The sequence below is a fragment of the Postia placenta genome (genome assembly GCF_002117355.1).
Source record: "Postia placenta MAD-698-R-SB12 unplaced genomic scaffold POSPLAscaffold_3, whole genome shotgun sequence".
In the NCBI taxonomy this organism is placed as follows: domain Eukaryota; kingdom Fungi; phylum Basidiomycota; class Agaricomycetes; order Polyporales; family Adustoporiaceae; genus Rhodonia; species Rhodonia placenta.
In genome coordinates this window covers 2,555,437-2,570,987 of record NW_020169834.1, presented here as the reverse complement: position 1 = coordinate 2,570,987, position 15,551 = coordinate 2,555,437, and the positions used below count along the sequence as shown (strand labels likewise).

The 15,551-nt window shown below is 50.5% G+C and overlaps 7 protein-coding genes across 7 annotated transcripts; 3 read left to right on the top strand and 4 right to left on the bottom strand.

The window, feature by feature from the left end:
• Positions 1–246: 246 nt before the first annotated feature.
• POSPLADRAFT_1134844 (hypothetical protein) lies at positions 247–4,678 on the top strand (the record flags this gene model as incomplete). The annotated part of the gene is made up of 16 exons (XM_024484520.1): positions 247–368; positions 422–854; positions 906–1,002; positions 1,057–2,228; positions 2,279–2,297; positions 2,350–2,503; positions 2,561–2,970; positions 3,031–3,075; positions 3,137–3,181; positions 3,229–3,318; positions 3,371–3,416; positions 3,475–3,631; positions 3,684–3,717; positions 3,785–3,795; positions 3,856–3,993; positions 4,043–4,678. 16 exons carry the CDS (start codon positions 247–249, stop codon positions 4,676–4,678), a joined length of 3,609 nt encoding a protein of 1,202 aa, XP_024342255.1.
• A 197-nt stretch (positions 4,679–4,875) lies between these two features.
• Positions 4,876–5,907, bottom strand: POSPLADRAFT_1135429 (glycosyltransferase family 22 protein; the record flags this gene model as incomplete). The annotated part of the gene is made up of 4 exons (XM_024484581.1): positions 4,876–5,171; positions 5,235–5,433; positions 5,495–5,640; positions 5,796–5,907. 4 exons carry the CDS (start codon positions 5,905–5,907, stop codon positions 4,876–4,878), a joined length of 753 nt encoding a protein of 250 aa, XP_024342254.1.
• Positions 5,908–6,239: 332 nt separating this feature from the next.
• On the bottom strand, positions 6,240–6,407 carry POSPLADRAFT_1125139 (hypothetical protein; the record flags this gene model as incomplete). The annotated part of the gene is made up of 1 exon (XM_024483553.1): positions 6,240–6,407. A coding segment is annotated over one exon (168 nt), but the record flags the coding sequence as incomplete, so codon positions are not given.
• Positions 6,408–7,362: 955 nt separating this feature from the next.
• On the top strand, positions 7,363–8,767 carry POSPLADRAFT_1044821 (hypothetical protein; the record flags this gene model as incomplete). Its single annotated transcript, XM_024478614.1, has 5 exons — positions 7,363–7,421; positions 7,473–7,824; positions 7,888–8,099; positions 8,150–8,540; positions 8,597–8,767. 5 exons carry the CDS (start codon positions 7,363–7,365, stop codon positions 8,765–8,767), a joined length of 1,185 nt encoding a protein of 394 aa, XP_024342252.1.
• A 581-nt stretch (positions 8,768–9,348) lies between these two features.
• On the bottom strand, positions 9,349–10,178 carry POSPLADRAFT_1044820 (hypothetical protein; the record flags this gene model as incomplete). The annotated part of the gene is made up of 6 exons (XM_024478613.1): positions 9,349–9,450; positions 9,526–9,622; positions 9,677–9,794; positions 9,849–9,889; positions 9,952–10,084; positions 10,145–10,178. The coding sequence occupies 6 exons, from the start codon at positions 10,176–10,178 to the stop codon at positions 9,349–9,351; spliced, it is 525 nt and encodes a 174-aa protein (XP_024342251.1).
• A 277-nt stretch (positions 10,179–10,455) lies between these two features.
• On the bottom strand, positions 10,456–11,012 carry POSPLADRAFT_1136351 (hypothetical protein; the record flags this gene model as incomplete). The annotated part of the gene is made up of 4 exons (XM_024484675.1): positions 10,456–10,628; positions 10,685–10,849; positions 10,897–10,942; positions 10,992–11,012. The coding sequence occupies 4 exons, from the start codon at positions 11,010–11,012 to the stop codon at positions 10,456–10,458; spliced, it is 405 nt and encodes a 134-aa protein (XP_024342250.1).
• A 550-nt stretch (positions 11,013–11,562) lies between these two features.
• On the top strand, positions 11,563–15,023 carry POSPLADRAFT_1065244 (hypothetical protein; the record flags this gene model as incomplete). The annotated part of the gene is made up of 16 exons (XM_024481920.1): positions 11,563–11,616; positions 11,680–11,745; positions 11,801–11,820; positions 11,884–11,914; positions 11,971–12,117; positions 12,191–12,242; positions 12,296–12,724; positions 12,783–13,000; positions 13,179–13,359; positions 13,412–13,590; positions 13,641–13,699; positions 13,754–13,909; positions 13,978–14,042; positions 14,095–14,145; positions 14,195–14,420; positions 14,599–15,023. The coding sequence occupies 16 exons, from the start codon at positions 11,563–11,565 to the stop codon at positions 14,846–14,848; spliced, it is 2,184 nt and encodes a 727-aa protein (XP_024342249.1). The 3' UTR covers positions 14,849–15,023.
• Positions 15,024–15,551: the final 528 nt, after the last annotated feature.

Genomic DNA, 15,551 nt, shown 5'->3' with positions numbered 1-15,551 from the left:
CACGTGGCGGTGATCGCGGAAGCAAAAAGGGCGTGATCGAGTTCATTGGAACCAGATTCTGTGGCCACTCGAAGATTGGACAAAGCGTGCTCGATTCTGTACGGACAATGGTCACTGCTTTGACTTGAAGTCGTGGCCTTTGACCGCCGAGTCTCGAGTATATAGCCATCCCCACGCATTGTCCGTCTTTTCGTGACACCCTTATTTCGCTTACTCTTCTGCAAACTATCCCTTCGCTCATTTGACATGGAGATCGAACTCGCCGACGTGTCCGTTGACGCGAGTGTGTGGGACGTGAAACGAGCCATCGGACATATCCTGCATAGCGATGACTTCTTCAATCCCACCGATCCTAAGGATCGTCCCGTGTAAGTCATCTAATAAGTGCAGGTCATGAGCAGCTAAATGAGATTGGCTTTAGCAATTTCCAAGTTAAACTGAATCCTGGGCATGGTGGCGTGCAGAACAACGGCACCGGTAAACTCATCCTGGGCTCGCGGAAGATTGGAGATAAATTCCTGAAATGGCTGCACGATGACGGGAATGAGGTGCGTATCAATACACGCAAGATGCGATTCTTTCGCAGCAAGAGCAAGCCCGCGCAAGGTTTAGCACTTACTCTGGAGAAGACACCTTATCTCGATCCCGATATCGAGGAGGAGAGGGAGCAGAAGCTGGAGAAACTGGATGTTGGTCTTCATGTCGACATCGTTCAGTTCGGTGTGTTTTACCGTCGCAAAGGAAGTCCAAAGAGTGTCCCCAGGGCTTTCTCTACCGAACTTGAGATCAGTCATGAAGATAAGGGTGCAGGTCTACTTTGGTTCGAGTACGACCACAAGCTGATTAGGGTGCAAGTACGTACTTCTCTCACTGTGGCCTTGGCCATGATTTGACGATGAACTCAGATGGGCGACAAAATGACGGAAGAGATAGCCCTCAATATTGTCATTTCGTTCGCAAACATCCGCAAAATTGCGATAGGCCTCGATTGGGGTAAACCATGTAAGCGATATCATGTTCTATCGCTTTCATGATATTCATACGTCTGTCTGAAAGTTCTTTGCTTCGATCTCTTAACCCCGCCAATACTCCAAAAAGAGCGCTTCAACCGCGAGTTGACAGAAAATTGGGGCGACAAACGGAAATTTCGCCAGAGGCTCAGTAGTCTCAACGAAGCGCACGCAGTTGTTGCTCCTTACGCACATCAGCTGCGGATGGTACTTCATGAAGAGAAGGATATCGTTGCCTTTGCCGAGCTCTGTACAGTAGCAGGGCTTCAGCCTCCCGTGCGGGCGAATGTCGAGGCGTCCTCGCGCGGATTCTTCCGCCCAAAGCCACTCCACACAGTCGAACTTTGGGTCCGTAAATTTAGCTGGCCCGTTGCTTTCCAGATCGAGGCGCTCCTTCGCAACGCCCTCGTCAACACCGATGACCTTCTTACCGAGTTATACAAGCCAATCAACGACCTCTGTCAGCAACATCCGACAGCTGCTGCAGATGCCCTGCGTCATTTCACAGAAGCTCTCCGTTCTCGGGATTCGTTTGAAAGCCCCCTGGAATGTTTCCACCGCGTCAAGCCGCGCGGTTTAGAACTTACGTCGACTACCCCGTCAGATGGACAGTTCCTCTGCCACCACGTCACCTTTACGCCAACGAGAATGATTCTGGAGGGCCCTTATGTGAGCCAGTCGAACCGTGTCCTTCGCCTTTATCAGCGCTTCCAGGACAACTTTCTAAGGGTCGACTTCAGGGACGAAGACCGCCTACAATACCGGTGGGCGCGCGACGTCGATGGGACATCGTTACTGTTCGATCGTGTTGGTGGCGTGCTCAAGAACGGCTTCGAGCTTGCAGGCCGTCATTTTGAATTCCTCGCGTATTCGTCTTCCGCTCTGCGTGAGCATGCGGTCTGGTTCATGCACCCCTTCGAGCACCCGGAGAAGGGGCCCATGACGGCGCAGAGGATTAGGGATTCACTTGGTGACTTCTCTGGGATCATCAGGCAGCCGTCGAAGTACGCCGCCCGGCTGGCACAGGCCTTTACCGCAACGGACCCTTCAGTGAAGATTAGACGCGAACAGTGGGATGAAATGCCAGATATGGGTGATAAACCATACCTGTATACTGACGGTGTTGGCACGATATCAGTTGAGCTCGGCGATATGATTTGGGCTGCGCTATGCAAGGACAAGCCTGATTTGATGCGTCGCGCTGTCAAGCCATCTGCGGTCAGTATTTAACGCCCACTATGATATGCACATGGCTGACCTTTTCGCAGTATCAAATCCGTTTCCTGGGTTAGCTTCTGATAATTTTCGATTTTTACCCGCATCTCATCATTCTATGCAGGTTATAAGGGTGTGGTCGCCATTGACGAGCAACTGCAAGGCATCAAGATGCGTCTGAGGGAATCAATGAACAAGTTCAAGGTCCACGAGGAGGAACTAGCGGAAATCGAGATTGCTCGTGCCTTCCATTACCCTGGTACCTCGTACCTGAACCGGTAAGAATCGCTCCGATGGCTTCAAAATCTATAATGTTGACGTACGCGATGACCTAGACCACTAATAATGATCCTCGAAGATCTTGGGGTTGAGAAGAAGTCCTTCATCGAGCTTCAGGAACTGGCCAAGGAGGACATTTTTACTGCCCATGACTCCATGGAGAAAACCATCAAGCTCATGAAAGCGCACAGCCTTGGCAAGAGCTATGGTCTCTCCTTCATCATAGAGTGGTTCCGGAAGCTGGGTCTGGGATTCAAGCATGAGAAAAACGTCCGGGCCCTTCAGGACCCATTCCTCGATCGCCTGATTCACTATGCGAAAAACCATGTCCTGCGCGATATAAAGCATGGCGCACGTATACCAATTCCCGAAAGCTATCTTCTGGTTGGTGTTGCGGACGAAGGTCCAGCGTACGAGGCGGCAGGCATGGAGAATGTTTTCAGCTTGACTAAAGGTCAAATTTATGGTATGTGCCGCATCATAACGCTAGGCTTTGCGCTGGTTATAAACCCGCTCGAACTTCCAGCTTGTATTCAAGACTCTCCGGACAGCGAACCAATATACCTCAAAGGTTAGTGTATCGTGCATGTTAAGTTAAAAAGAAGGCTGACATAGAAATGGTCGCCTCGAAGGTTCCGTCACGATCTCTCGTAGTCCGGCGGTACACCCAGGAGACAGTGAGAGCATGTCGCGACTTCAAACGCTCCGCTAACTCATTTTTCAGTTCAACGTGTGTTTGCGATTGGTGCCCCACCACCAGACAAGATATGCTTCTTTCGTAATTTGAAGAATGTGGTAGTACTTCCTTCCACTGGTCTGTCTATAATATGTCAAACGTGTGCTGTATGTTGATGCACTTTCTTAAGGTGGCCGATCTCTAGCATCTTGCCTAGGAGGAGGCGATCTCGATGGGTGCGAACAGCTCAGTCCATTTGGTTATTTGGCCGCCCTTCTGATAAGCATTTTACAGCGATCTCTACTCTGTCATTAAGTATGGCCCTCTACTGCCGACGGACCATGCGGACCCAGCATCGTACGAATCCGTGGGTACGCATACGATTGACCACGACAGCACTGTTGAGGACATCTGCGACTTCGTTGTGCAATACCTAGATTCAGATCTCTTAGTGAGCACGCTAATCCTGTCCATATATGTAGCTTGACACGGGCAAATTTTAGGGCCTGCTTTCTGACCGGCATCTCATCATAGCGGGTACGTCAACCAAATACAACTGGCTTCGAGATATTTCTCACGTTCAGAACTCTTCCGCGGTATACAGATCAATCAAAGGTAGTATATAGTACTTATATGCTGTTGCACTAAGACTCACCATATGGATGGTGGTGCCAGGATGGTGTCAGAGATCCCAAGTGCCTGGAGCTCGCCGCATTGTGTAGTCAAGCGGTCGACTACCCCAAGAATGGTGTGCCTGTGGACATCCATCACTCACCGCGGCTTCTTATCCCATACAAGCCTGACTGGCATCAGGTACGTGTCTTGGTCCAGAGTCACTGTGATTTCCTTACGTCCTTCTCAGGCCGAAGACGCTGCTCCTCGTACGACCGATTACTATGAGTCGTCGCGCGCACTTGGAGATCTCTTCCGTAACATCGCCATTGTCGATCCCACCACGCGCTCTCCCACTGCGGCCCCGATAAATGGAGCAGTCAAGCCCAAGGTCAAGCCCCTTTCGGACGCCATCTCCTCTGCCCTCAAGCCTTACATCCAAATGCACTTGCATCGCTTCCGCAATGAAGAGAGCGACGTAGGCGAAATGACGAAGCTCTTCCAGCGATATGTGGATGAGCTCCGGTACATTTGCATGACACACGCGCTCTCCGATGCGCCCGATGTTCGCCTAATGGAGGAGGAGGTTGCTGTCGGCACCATCATCGCGAAGTGCTCGCAGACGCGTTGGCGGACCGACCGCACGTTCCGCATGCGGCTCCATTCAGCGATGCTTACACGCGACGTTGATAATCAGCTTTTCAAGCAGACGGAGACCCCCGCCCCTGGCGAGCTCCGATATGGCCTGTCGCAGGCTTGGCTAGCGTGGGATTTCAGCATGAGGAACAAGACAGTCTTCGGTGCGAATAGCTTCGGGCTGATTGCTCTTAGGAATATCTTCAATATTTTGGACCTGGTGGGAAGCGTTGTTGAAGCTGAAGAGTGAGCTTGCTCGTTGTAAGTAGTCGTCATCTTGTATTGCCGTATATGTACTCTGCGAACATCAAAGTATTATTTCTTTTGTATCATGAGATATCATCAAAACTGCCGTGACCAGTGCAGCGTATGTGCACAATTTTGAACAATTCCACAGTACGTTCAAATGATCTGAGTTTACAAGTTTGACCAGACAACTAGGAAGCTTCATGACGATAGAGTCTTGTGCAATCGAAAGCAGACAGCATCAACAACATAGATCCCGAGACTCAGACCGTCCTTCCATCCCGCTTCGACCGTCTCCGAGATATGGTCGAGACTAAGGTGCGGATACACTCGTTCTTTAAGCATGACACAGCCAGGATACTTCTTAGTCAAGGCTCGCGTGGCGTGCAGTGGAGCTACCAAGAATGAAGTTGCAGTCGAGGGAACGGCCATCAGTTGCTCGACAATTGCCCCTGCGCCGCTGAGATCAGTAATGGTGAATTTGCCAGAGAGGACATCTGCGGTTTGTGACATGACGGTGAGTAAGAATACCATACGTCAGACAGCAGTCAATGCGCTACCTGATTCTGGGATTGCTAAGAGATGCCGTGGAGGCATGTATGTCTTCCAGTAGAATACCTTGACTATCTTGTCGCCTTGCGATGATGCCCACAGCTTTCCGATAACGTCATGCAAGTGGAAGAGAGAGGGGACAACTCCGCCTTGGTGCAGGATACCGAATAGCAGTACGAGCGCAAGATTGGTGATAATCCACGATACCTAGACGAATGAATCCCGGATGTCAGCTTGTCCAAAAGGATTTTCCTGCAAGTATACCAACCCAGAACAAGTTACCCGCACGCTGAATGCGGCCATCCAGTACCACGAGCACAATTGAAGGGACCACTAAAGGAACCAAAAAGCGCGGTTCCTGGTGTGGGAGTGCCGAGAGGATTGCCAACGAGGTAACAATCATGTACAGAGATGCTACGGCAGAATGAGCATTGAGACCTGCTGGAATGGCGAAACATACTTCGCTTCATGACGGCCCCTACATCCCCCTCGGCCCCCGAGTAGTGTCGTTGTGGTTTGAAAAGATCTCGAGCAGCAATAATGCCGTAAATAAGCATTCCGGGACCCACTATCATTGGTAGATTCACAACGACATGTAGCCATGCGGGATGATGCCCATGTTCGAGAGAAGATGGAGAGGAGTTGTACGACCAGAAATTGAGCGGCGTCAGGACCGGCCATGACAAGATGCCGCGAAAGTATAACGTGTCGACCAGGACGAAACCCGCAGCAAATATACTAGTTACAAGTGCTGGTAGCCTAATAAGTCGCCACCAGGATTTATCGTGCAAGGGGGCCTGTCTCGGGGTACTTGTTCTGCGTCGAGTCCACTTGTATGCCTCGAACACGACCGGAAGCATAAACGCAACCGACGTGATTCGGGTGAAGAACGCGAAGACGAGGATGAGTCCAAGGCGTGTCAGCTCGGCCGTGCCACGAGCTCGCTATATCAACTTCCGATCAATACGCGTGAAGCTTGACAAAAAAAAACCTGCCTTGTAGGAAGGTCTCATGGAAACGAGGCTATGTAGCACAACCATTGAGAGAGCGACGAAGACGGCCTCAATGGAGTTGGAGAACGGGCGCACTTGGAAAGTGAGCACGACATGAGACGATGCCAGGAGGATTAGGGCATAGAACCTGTCTCTATCATGTGGTATGACTTTACTGATGCTGTAGTCTTGGGCGCGCTGAGCGAACGCAGCCATAGAAGTAGATACAAGAACATACCAAGGGCGGACGAAAGGAGGAGAAACGACAACCGCTCCGCACGGAAAAGAGTGGAAGGAGCAATTGAGCCTGACCAGGAGATATTAGGAGGCGAACTTGCGATAAAAGCACGTTCGTTACCTCCCCACAAGAGACTGTAGACGACGCAGGGCACACCAGTGGTCACCGCTGGGGGTATAATAGAGCGAATGGGGAAAGCTGGCTCCCATTCCCAGGTCCGTAGTGTGTGCAGACCAAGGATTTGCCCTGTGTGACGGATATCGTGTTACGCCGCTGCTCTCGTTGTAGAAGACAATACAGTACCTGCGATAATTTCCCCATTCTGAAAATGTTCATCGGGATGGATGTAGCCTGTTCCACAAAGTGCCGCGCAGACCCGGAGGATCAGTAAAGTATAATAGATGTATGTTGGCTTCAGCAAGGCTCGGGACATGGTTTGGTGAACTATCCGAGCTCCGCGGTCATCCGATGCAGGTGCCTTGGCAAACTGTTCTCGGTCGACATCAAGGGGTAGGCGCTCCGTTGATTTCTGATATCAACTCTATGTAGGGGTGGTACAACCGGTGACCGGGGTCCCCAGATTCGCTTACTCGCTCGATTTCCGTAAACAACGTTCTGCAAGCGCAAATCCTCGAATTGAGCTTCTGGAAATTTGTAGCGTCATATACCAAACATAAATTTGGTCTCTGCGCACCTGAAATGTTGGTTCGACAGACAAGGCTTCGTGGGTGAAGAATACCAGGTGCAGCGCTTGTGCGCTTGTCGCATTCTTAGCGCCCATCTCGTCCTGAGCCCATTCCATCTTGCAATCTAATCAGATCTGTCACTTCGGACACTTTCAGAAGGTGGTTGCCCAAAGGCTGTTTGACGCAGTAGGCCACTGCTGCTTCCCACCGCCGTCTGGCAATGTCGGTCTCCAACCAGCGGCCAATATGCTACGCCGTCAATGCCCTCCGTGACATTCTGTTCGCAGCTCTCCTCCTGACATGTGCGTTGTCTCGCTGTGATGCATTCAGACTCGGTCCGCGTCAATTCTACGAGCTGTCCCCCGAAGCTATCTCCTCGCTAGTCTCTTCTCCCGATCCTGTGCGGAATATCGATCCGTCCAACCCATCCTCCCATCTTTCGCAACTTCTGATTCCACGTCCTCCTGGCACTGAGAATAACACCGCTGTCAAAGATTACCTCGTGTCTACACTGAAGGGCCTGAATTGGCACGTAGAGGAAGACGCGTTTTCAGATGTGACACCGTATGGAACGAAGCGTTTCACCAATGTCATTGCTACCAAGGACCGCTCTGCCCCTCGTCGCGTGATAGTCGCGGCTCACTTTGACAGCAAGTATTTCCCAAACTACCCTCAGAGTTCAGTGCGTGTTAGATCGTCTAAACCTGAGGAGTATGCCTCATTTTGCTGACCGGGAGGGTAGTAGTTTGTAGGTGCCACAGACTCTGCAGCACCATGCGCGTTCATGCTTGACCTTGCCGAGACGTTGAACCCATTTCTGGAGCAACGGCAGGAGAGGCTGGAGGCTGGCGAGGAAGACGATGAAGACGTCGCCGAGACTACACTCCAGCTCGTCTTCTTTGACGGGGAAGAGGCGTTCAAGGACTGGACTGCCACTGATTCGATATATGGCGCCAGGTATGTCATACTGTCTCGTTTTCGGCAACGTCTTTGGCTCATCAATGTAGACATTTGGCACAGAAATGGGCGAACACCTATGTAGAGCCTAACACCAAGAGACGTCTGCTCCCATCGTACGAGACGGAGCTGTCCACGATCGAGCACTTGATTCTACTCGATCTACTCGGCGCACCCAATCCGCAGATCCGCTCGAGCTTCATGGACACTGCCTGGCTCTTCGACGCGATGGCGTCCGCCGAGCAGCGTCTCGGAGCGAGCGGGGCGTTTGCATATGACGGTGCCCAATCTGCGGACAAGTGGTCAAGTTTCTTCGTCCCACGCCATCGTCTGGTGAACTCCGGAGGAATCGAGGATGACCATATCCCGTTTCTGAGGCTGGGAGTCAGTGTCCTACATGTCATAGCAAATCCGTTCCCGTCCGTCTGGCACACACTTAAGGTATGCAAGCACTGCAATTCTCCTACAATTCGCATTCACACAATCTGATCGTCCAGGACGATGTTACGGCTCTGGACGTACCCACGATGCGTCGCTGGAATCTCATCCTTCGCGTTTTTGTGAGTGAATACCTCGGACTTCGCCCGAAGATAGCGTCAAAATCGGATTCGTCTGACGCTGTCGAGGAGATGCGCCGAGTAGCTGACGAACTTGTGAGGGATTCGTGAATACACCTATAACCGTCTCTAATATTTGCTCAGTAGCCGTGGGATTCTGTGCATTCTCAAAACAATGGGACTGTTGCATCATGAACTCCCATTATTAAGAATACGCGTTCAAATAAATTATACCTTGCGTGTGAGGATCATTATCTGAGAGCAGGAATGCCAAACAAGTAGTCCACTCGAAGAGAAGCACAGGATATTCTACACATGAACCACGACGTAAGACGAACATGACTATTCATAAGTGTGCAATGAACAGACTAAAGCAAATCTCGAAGTTGTAGGTAGTGTCTCAACACAGAGGCTGGTACTTCAGGACAGTAATAGAGACTTGTAGTGCTTGATCAGAGCGGTGGCGTCCGTCGCCAGCTATTAAAATGCGCATATATGCGCCTGATGAACTTGATAAACTCAGCTATGAATTGTACAGTGCTTACTTTCTGCTTCTCCAGGTTTTCGTCCATGTGCGCCTTAGCGTTGAGGATGAGTCTACGACGAGATCTCTGGCGTTCGGCGATATGTTCTTCCACTGTCGTGGCATGCATGGAACGCATATATACACGTTGAACAGCGATTTAATGAAGTCACTCACACATAGCGCTTGCTTCGTTGATCTGCTCAGCCCGACGATGGGAGAGATCTTCGATGATCGTCGGATAGGTCCCCAGGAGATTTTGAATAATTTCCTGGTGACGGCGTTATCAGTGTGCAAAAGCTTCACCGCCTCTGAGAGAAGGCCGGAAAGTTCGGAAAGCTCGTACATCATGGTTTTCCCAGAGTCTTGAGAGATCCTTGAAATTATTCTCCTGCGACGTTTCTTGTGCCTTCAGCTCGGAAATCTTGGCGAGGCATTGATCTCTGCAATTGCTTCGTTTGTACCCCGCTGCTGACCGACAGAGATATATCACGTACATGTATGCCATGCCATCGCGGACAACTGCATCCACGTTCTTCCGCGCGTCTGTGAAGAGGGCATTTTTCTTGTTATGAAAGACAGTTGCACGACTAGATGTCTTTGATGCCTTGCGCTCTAACGCACAAGACGCTCAGGCTGCGTATTAGGAAATCAACTAGAGACACTTACTCTGAAATTCTTGCAGCATGGTGAGCATCTCCATCATGCCGCTGTCCAAAGTTCATATTATTATCGACTATATGCGGCGGAAATGCTGCTGTACGGCTCTCACTTTTCGTCATCGCCATTTATTACCACGTCGTCGGTATCATCTTCTATTTCATCTCCGAGTCCAGCTTTAGAATCAATGCTTTGGAAGGCGACATGTGCCCGAGTCTTCTGTCTCGATGTCAACTTAGTGGAAGCTACCATCGACGATATCACAGTGAGCCCCACGTAGCTACGCATACATGCACGTCGCATACCTGTAGCATTCGTGGCATTGGGTTTGCGAGGCATGGCGATACTCGAGCTATGACTGAAAATCGGAGGAAGTAAGCGCAGGATGTCGCTGCTGTTCAAGCAGGTCGCGGGACGTCAAATACGAAGCTTCGACGTCACTTTTGGGCATTTGACGTGCATCAGTCGGTCGAAGAGATCCCGATTCCTCAACGGAATTCCGGCCAGAAAATCAGCGCTCAGGAGTTGCGAGCTAGTTGACTGCGTTACCAGTATCATGAGGAGACCGGCCCATGTATTCCATCAGTAATTTACAAATTTATTCCGCAATATGCATTTATGAGCCGAGCAACGCGTTGATACGAGCATCAAAGCCTTCATTCCGAATAGGCATTTCTGGGGTGTGAAACGGATTCTTCATAACCGCATCAGCATATGCTTCGTAGACCTTCTGCAGAACACTGTCTGCGGTAGGCTCAGCAAGCGATGTAAGCAAAACAAATTTGGTACCTAACAATAACGCATAAGACGGGGAATTATGAATAACAACGCGACTCAAAGCGTACCGGTGGCGGTCAGGAGAATGGTCAATTTAAATGTTTCGCCCGAGATGGTTTGAGCACCAGAGCTCGCGCCTGTGGGTGACAGTCGGCTCGTAATGGCATGAATACCGTGCAGGGTACCAGCAAGCACTAGATACTCGTTCGAGGTCAGGTGGGGTAGTCCATCTGCTCCGTCGTCAGATCCGTTAATTAGGGAACAGTTCACGAGTGAGAACCTCCGAAGTTCCGTTGGTACACAAGCCCTCCAGCTTTGTTTATGACCTGGACCGACGTTTCAGGTATAGCTATGAAGCAACTCTTGCACACGTACCCAAAGACCCCAGATAGCCATGATAGTGAGAGCATGTGAGCGTAACGCGTCCCGACGCGTCAGGACGCGTCGCGTTTTGAAACCCCGCTTCGATCTCGATCGGCACTCCCATTATCCTCGCCCGCACCCTTCCCTCGGGATTCCTCTCTACCATCACTATGCAAGCACAAGTTTCTAGGACGGACCAAGCACAGGTATTATGTACGCGCTCATGCCCCACTCTTTTCCTCATCGAACGTGTGTTAGGCTTTGACATCTCAGCAAAGCCTGCAATCTATTCAGACCCTTCTAAAAGCGGGCCTCGGCTGTGTCACTTATTTGAGGTAGGCTATCGCGCATATACACATCAATATTGTGTAGCCGCTGATGCACAATACCAAGGAATCTCCTTCCTGTAGACAACTTCTCTGAAAGTGCGCTTGATCTCATGGACCCACTGGGCGCATATATTGACCCTTCATTAGGCTACCTCACATCCGGTTCCGAATCTCTATCATCACAGCCTTCCATCGGGTCTCAGGGATCATATGCGTCTGAAAATGGGAAGCAGAATGTCAGCGGCTTCAAAATCATGACCGTCACGCGTGGGTTCACGGAGGAAGCGGACAAACTATTAGACTTCTTGGTAGGACTCTATCGTCGCGAATGACTAAGATAAACGGCTGCTTATAGGGATACGCGATTGCAGGAGCATGGTATCTTCGATGCTCTGCAAAAGCAGTACTTGCGGAGCTTCATATTCGCGGTGTACCTAGTAAGTGGATCAACTAGATAACCATAGTGTAAACGTATTCACGCTGCTTATATAGGATAGCCATGATCCGGGCAAGTAAGTGCATGCGCATATACCATGACAATTGGCATGCGACCTTAAGTACACCCCTCTTTTCAGTATCGTAGAAGCGTATACGTTCAACTTCAATGTATGCGCACTGACTCCCCTTCTGCATTGCATCTCAAAGGCTGACCATCGTGCTAGTATTACAAGGTACCAGGAACAGACGTCAGTGTCCCCGTAATGTCACTGGATGCCGAACTGCAAAACCTGTCTCTTTCCGGAGCGAAGAAGATGCGGGATCCTGTATCAGAGGCGGCAGCAGAAGGCAGAGTGCCTACTCTTGGTGAAGTAAAGCGTAGTCTTAAAGTCTGCAAATGCACAGTTATCTACTACATGAAAGGACAACTCATATCTGGTACAGGCATTAATCAAAAATCTAATTCAAGCAACAACGCAGATGGACCCTTTGCCGAGTGAGTATTTGAAGTTGCTTGATTCCTCTACCTAACATCCTACACCGCCGTAGAGCGCCGATATGCTACCTTCAAGCTATTCTATTACGACCACACCCCAGACGATTACGAGCCGGCCCACTTTCGCCCTGGAGACGCACAGAAGGACAAATGGTTCTTCAGCACGCACAATAAGGATGAAGTTCCCGAACGATGCAGCGTTGGCTCGCTAAAAACTGGTCACCACGCTGTTGACGTTCGTGTAGCTTCCGTTTCTGGGTACCTGCCCTCGTCCGAAGACAATGATGCGCCATTCCTCGGAACCACTACCGGACATGTACATGCGGCGCCCGCGCTGACACCTGTGGAAGAGGCGGCGATGAGGTTGCAACAAGTACAGTTGCAACGTGAGGACGCGCTAGCGAGACATGTGGTGTGGGATGCGGATGATGGTTTGTGCGATATTGATGCCGATGGCGAAGAAGACCCCGAATATGCTGCAGGTAAGGCTGCGGTAGCGGTTATGCAGGCTCGTCATAGCTGACGCGCTGACGGTTGCAGGCTCTGACGACTCCAACGAAAGCGTATCACTTGGAAGCTGGAGAGTTCATGATTCTGGCGTGGAGTTCCTTGAGCCCATCGGGATACGCGACGAAGATGGGCAGATTGTCCCCTTTCCTAAAGATGAGGCGCAACGATGCCCCGCCGAGGAGGTCCAAGCCGAGGAAGCGCAATACGCCGGAAGACATGACAATGTGCCGAATCATGTCGCGCAGTTGGTGAGTTCGCGCTGAACACCCGCTCCACATGAGAACTGACCAGGTCTAGGCTGAAGGAATATCACAACGTGGAGGCATTGTTGCACAGACACAACCCATCGAGCACACTCAAGTCATAGAATCTCCTGCGGTTGCGGCTTCTCTAATATCATCCCCCTCACCATCGCCTACTCCTCAGCCAAAGGGGCGCAATCCCAGAAGCAGAAGAATTATATCTCCAATGGCGTCCATACCGCCATCAGACATTGCGCTATCCACAGCCTCGAGCCAAAATCCGGAAATAGAGTCAATAGATACCCAGATGGTCCAACAACTTATCGTCAATAAATGCGTTACAGGAGGCGACTCAGAGATGCTGGGTCAGTGCAATAATCGCGCCCGTGGCTCTGTGGCTGACCATCTTGCCGTTAGAAATTGATACTCAAGTGATTCCATCAAGCGTAGAGGACCCTATTGATTCTTTCCAAAGCATGGGAGATGCGGATGTGCAACAGGAAGCAATGGAGACAAGCGAGTCTGACGATATGCTGGATAAGCCACAGGACAAGCCTCCATGCGGGGAAAACCTCGAATGTGAATGCGGCGTACCTGTAAGTGCCCCTATTCCATGCTTTGAAAAAGACATCTGATATTTCGTTAGTTGGAAGACAGTGACACTTGCTTCTGCGACGGTGGATGCAAGCGTTGGTTCCACACATGGTGCGTGATAATAGACCGCAATATTTAAGCTGGAAATCCAACCATCCCAACCAGGTGTATGGGCTATCATTCGGCAAAAGACAGTTGCATCCCCACACAGTTCATTTGCTTCGATTGCCGGGTCAAGGCTGACGAGAATTGGGACCTCATTATGGTGCATGATTTATACCCCAGAATGATTGCGCGGTTCAGGGATCTGGCAATCTTCCGGTAGGCTTTCCCGTTCGTGTCATTTATGAATAAGCTCCTCACGAAGATGTCACTCTCGGCCTGTACAGACGAGCGATCAAGATAGCCGAAATGCACAATCCAGAGGGACTGTCAGCATTCACAAAATTATTAGGTACGTTATCTTCTATCGACTTCTTGTCGTATTTAAGTGGAACGTTGTACAGGATGCGACTCTACTGTAGCTGGTCAACAATTCAAGAGGCTCGAGACAGAAGGTAATAAGGTCCTCATACATTTTCCCTCAGGGATTGACCGTATAATTAGGCTTCATCACAAGTGTGACGAAGGAGGTCGATGACTTCGGTCTCGAGACCATCGTTCGCGGCAAGAAGGGAAAGAGTAAAATCAATGCAGGTCCCAAGACCAGACAGTCGCAGCGTCGAAAAACCCTTCAAAAACCAAGATACGTATTTGTGAAAGCATCTACGAACAATCAAGCCTACAAGGATTACTTCGATCCTAATCAAGAAGTCGAGAAGCGGCTTCTTGGGTTATCTGATCTGGTCTTTCTCCATTTGACTTTGTATCGACCCCTGCTAATGGACCTCCCTGCTAGAAACCAAGACGCAAGTCACAAAGGAGGAAAGTGGTACAAGATCCGGACGCGAAGATGTACATGTGTCCACCGCTGTGTATGTACTTTGCTGATCGGCCTTGTATTGCTGCAGGGATCATATCGATGCTGTGCAAACACCGCCATGCGCATCGGAGACCGCAGGCGGGTCTATGTATCAAAACTGTGCTGGTTCTCAGACCCAAGAGGAGATTCAAGTACCGGAACCTGTCGTCCATCCTGGCACAGGGCAGACCACCTGTGATCAAGGTCGGAAGCGGAAGAGCAACACTCTTGAACAGCTGACAAAAACGACCAAGAAAATGAAGATTTCCGTTGGGCCGGGCGTCGACCTCGGCGATTGAACTGCTTCCGGCTGCCGCGTACTGCTCTCTGTCTGCTGCCGTATTTGCCTCGTTGCCTCGGCTCTGAACTTTTGCAACATCCTCTGCTGTGTTCTATCTAATGGCCGTTCCTGCTGATTCTCGGTGCTTCGTACTGCCCGCTTCTGTGTACTTCGCTGTATGTCAATGTAACCCTGTGATGTGCGGCTAACGCATTGCGCCATGTCTTATCTCAGCGTGTGTCAGTGAGTTCCAGTCATGGTTCGAGATCGTGGAATGAGTCGGATGGGACCTAGACTGTCTTAGCAAGCGCCGACATGGTATGACCTGCACGCGTCTGGATTAAGACAAGAGCAGGTCTATTAGTCGCTACTAGCGCGAATGAGCGTGGTTGCAGGGTACTGATATTCCACGTCGCCCAGAAATCGGATAGACCCGTTGCCATTTTGAAGGTTATATGGACTGAAACTGCCTCTTGCTGCCCTGACGCAGCTGAAAATGGTGTACCGGCGTCCTATAAGAGCTACCTGCACATTTGATAAAGGGAGGTCCCTGTAGACGGCTAACATTGCTCGTGTGTTCAACCAAGGTTACAATACCAACATCCCGCATGATTGTGTAAGTGAGCGGCTCATACTCTGCAAAAGTGGATAACGTCGCCTATTCATGACAGCAGACGTAAAACGTTTATTTTATCCCATGAGAACGTACCGCGGTCGCTGTA